The sequence below is a fragment of the Galeopterus variegatus genome, unplaced genomic scaffold (assembly GCF_000696425.1).
Source record: "Galeopterus variegatus unplaced genomic scaffold, G_variegatus-3.0.2 Scaffold6187, whole genome shotgun sequence".
NCBI classification, from domain to species: Eukaryota; Metazoa; Chordata; class Mammalia; order Dermoptera; family Cynocephalidae; genus Galeopterus; species Galeopterus variegatus.
Window position 1 is genome coordinate 6876 of NW_007732298.1, and position 3453 is coordinate 10328.

The 3453-nt window shown below is 46.7% G+C and overlaps 1 protein-coding gene across 1 annotated transcript; it reads left to right on the top strand.

Annotated features, from left to right (window-relative positions):
- Positions 1-436: 436 nt before the first annotated feature.
- FLRT2 (fibronectin leucine rich transmembrane protein 2) lies at positions 437-3059 on the top strand. The gene is made up of 2 exons (XM_008590539.1): positions 437-539; positions 650-3059. The coding sequence occupies exon 2, from the start codon at positions 912-914 to the stop codon at positions 2892-2894; it is 1983 nt and encodes a 660-aa protein (XP_008588761.1). The 5' UTR covers positions 437-539; positions 650-911; the 3' UTR covers positions 2895-3059.
- The last annotated feature ends 394 nt before the right edge of the window (positions 3060-3453 follow it).

Consider the following 3453-nt stretch of genomic DNA (forward strand, 5'->3'; position numbering starts at 1 on the left):
CTCATTTTTCCTTTAAAAGTTACTAGTTTCTCAGTCACCATCTCCATCGTGCAACAAGACTGACCAACAAGATTTGCAGGTGATCATTATCGCCTAATTCTCTGGATTCAGCAGTGTGTCTGTTGCACTCACGTATTTGGATATGCAAATAAATATTTAAGAGAAGGTACTGATTGGGAGGTAAAATGTACGATAAGATTATTGATCGTGAGAGATAATGGTATGGTTTCCTTTTGAAGAGAAGGTATTTTAATCATTCATTTCTTGAACACCTTTTCAACTAAATTACTATAACTTAAAATATCGCTTAACACCAACCCCAGCCTCTCAACATTAGGTCCCAATCGCATCGTTTCTGAAAGGCTTGACAGTCATCTCAGCACTTCTTCCGTGACTACCCTTCACTGACACTTTTCTCTCTTCTTTCCTACAGCAGATTGCAGATTGAGTTTAACCAAGACGTGCAGAGGCTGATCACCGCTGCCCTGACCTACCACAGAAGAAGGGGGCTCTGTCTTCCCAGTTGGGCTTGTGTTGACATCACGGACTGCAGATTGAGTTTAACCAAGACGTGCAGAGGCTGATCACCGCTGCTCTGACCTACCACAGAAGAAGGGGGCTCTGTCTTCCCAGTTGGGCTTGTGTTGACATCACGGATAACTTAGCATCACCTGTTGCCTGTGTGGAAAATTCTCCCTATTGAATTTTTTTGCACATGGAGGACAACAGCAGAAAGAGCCAGACGGGCTGATAAGACCAGAGGCAGCTGGGAGAGTATTTCACCTCACGCCCTCAGGACGTTTCCTCTAGCTGGGGTTCTGGACTTGGACAGAACCCCGTCCAGTCATTTTGATTTTGCTAGCTGTCTTTATTTTCCCCACCACATTGTATTTTGTTTCTGTACTTCAGAAATGGGCCTACAGACCACAAAGTGGCCCAGCCATGGGGCTTTTTTCCTGAAATCTTGGCTTCTCATTTCCCTGGGGCTCTACTCACAGGTGTCCAAACTCCTGGCCTGCCCCAGTGTGTGCCGCTGCGACAGGAACTTTGTCTACTGTAACGAGCGAAGCTTGACCTCAGTGCCTCTTGGGATCCCGGAGGGCGTAACCGTACTCTACCTCCACAACAACCAAATTAATAATGCTGGGTTTCCTGCAGAACTGCACAATGTACAGTCGGTGCACACAGTCTACCTGTATGGCAACCAACTGGATGAATTCCCCATGAACCTTCCCAAGAATGTCAGAGTTCTCCATTTGCAGGAAAACAATATTCAGACCATTTCACGGGCTGCTCTTGCCCAGCTCTTAAAACTCGAAGAGCTACACCTGGATGACAACTCTATATCCACAGTGGGGGTGGAAGACGGGGCCTTCCGGGAGGCAGTTAGCCTCAAATTGTTGTTTTTGTCCAAGAATCACCTGAGCAGTGTGCCTGTTGGGCTTCCTGTGGACTTGCAAGAGCTAAGAGTGGATGAAAATCGAATTGCTGTCATCTCAGACATGGCCTTTCAGAACCTCACGAGCTTGGAGCGTCTGATTGTGGACGGGAATCTCCTGACCAACAAAGGCATTGCTGAGGGCACCTTCAGCCATCTCACCAAGCTCAAGGAATTTTCGATCGTACGGAATTCGCTCTCCCACCCCCCTCCTGATCTCCCAGGTACGCATCTGATCAGGCTCTATTTGCAGGACAACCAGATAAACCACATCCCCTTGACAGCCTTTGCAAATCTCCGCAAGCTGGAACGGCTGGATATATCCAACAACCAACTCCGAATGTTGACTCAAGGGGTCTTTGATAATCTCTCCAACCTGAAGCAGCTCACTGCTCGGAATAATCCTTGGTTTTGTGACTGCAGCATTAAATGGGTCACAGAGTGGCTCAAATATATCCCTTCCTCTCTCAACGTGCGGGGTTTCATGTGCCAAGGTCCTGAACAAGTTCGGGGGATGGCTGTCAGGGAGTTGAATGTGAATCTTCTGTCATGTCCCACCGCGAGCCCCGGCCTGCCTCTGTTTACCCCGGCCCCAAGCACAGCTTCTCCAACCACTCAGCCTCCCACTCTCTCTGTTCCAACTCCCAGCAGAAGCTATACACCTCCAAGTCCTACCACATTGAAACTTCCCACAATTCCCCAAGGGGATGGCCAAGAAAGAGTGACCCCCCCTATTTCTGAACGGATCCAGCTCTCTATCCATTTTGTCAATGATACTTCCATCCAAGTCAGCTGGCTCTCTCTCTTTACAGTGATGGCATACAAACTCACGTGGGTGAAAATGGGCCACAGTTTAGTAGGGGGCATTGTTCAGGAACGCGTAGTCAGTGGCGAAAAGCAACATCTGAGCCTGGTTAACTTAGAGCCCAGATCCACCTATCGGATCTGTTTAGTGCCACTGGATGCTTTTAACTACCGCACCGTCGAAGATACCATTTGTTCAGAGGCCACCACCCATGCCTCCGACCTGAGCAGTGGCAGCAACACCGCTTCCAGCCACGAGCAGACGACGTCCCACAGCATGGGCTCCCCTTTTCTTCTGGCGGGTTTGATTGGGGGTGCGGTGATATTCGTGCTGGTGGTCTTGCTCAGCATCTTTTGCTGGCACATGCACAAAAAAGGGCGCTACACCTCCCAGAAGTGGAAATACAACCGGGGCCGGCGGAAAGATGACTATTGCGAAGCAGGCACCAAGAAGGACAACTCCATCCTGGAGATGACAGAAACCAGTTTTCAGATCGTCTCCTTAAATAATGATCAGCTCCTTAAAGGAGATTTCAGACTGCAGCCCATTTACACCCCAAATGGGGGCATTAATTACACAGACTGCCATATCCCCAACAACATGCGATACTGCAACAGCAGTGTGCCAGACCTGGAACACTGCCATACGTGACAGCCAGAGGCCCAGCGCGATAAAGGTGGACAGTTCAACTCCTGAGAACACACACGTGTGTGAACATAAAGACACGCCAATTACATTTGATAAATGTTACACAGATGCATTTGTGCATTTGAATACTCTGTAATTTATACGGTGTACTATATAATGGGATTTAAAAAAAAATAATAACTTCGTATAGCATACATTATACGAAGTTATACGAATTCCGGTGCTCAGTAAATATTCATTGAATAAATGAATGAAAAGCACATTATGTATTCATGTTTTTTTGGTGTCCATGGCAAGAAGCATTTTTAGATTATGTTTATTAGAAACTTATCTTTAATTTCCTCTCGAAAATTACAGTAATATGCCAATGTTCTAATGCACTTAGAAGATGGTGTACGTCAGTGGTTCTCAACTGGGGGCAATTTTGCTACCCCAGAGGACATATATATGGCAATGTCTGAAGACATTTTTGTCATACCACAGATCTGCAGCAAAGAATGATCTGGCCCAAAGTGTCAATAGTGCTGTTTTTAAATCTTAAAAAAAAAATAGTTGCTGAAGT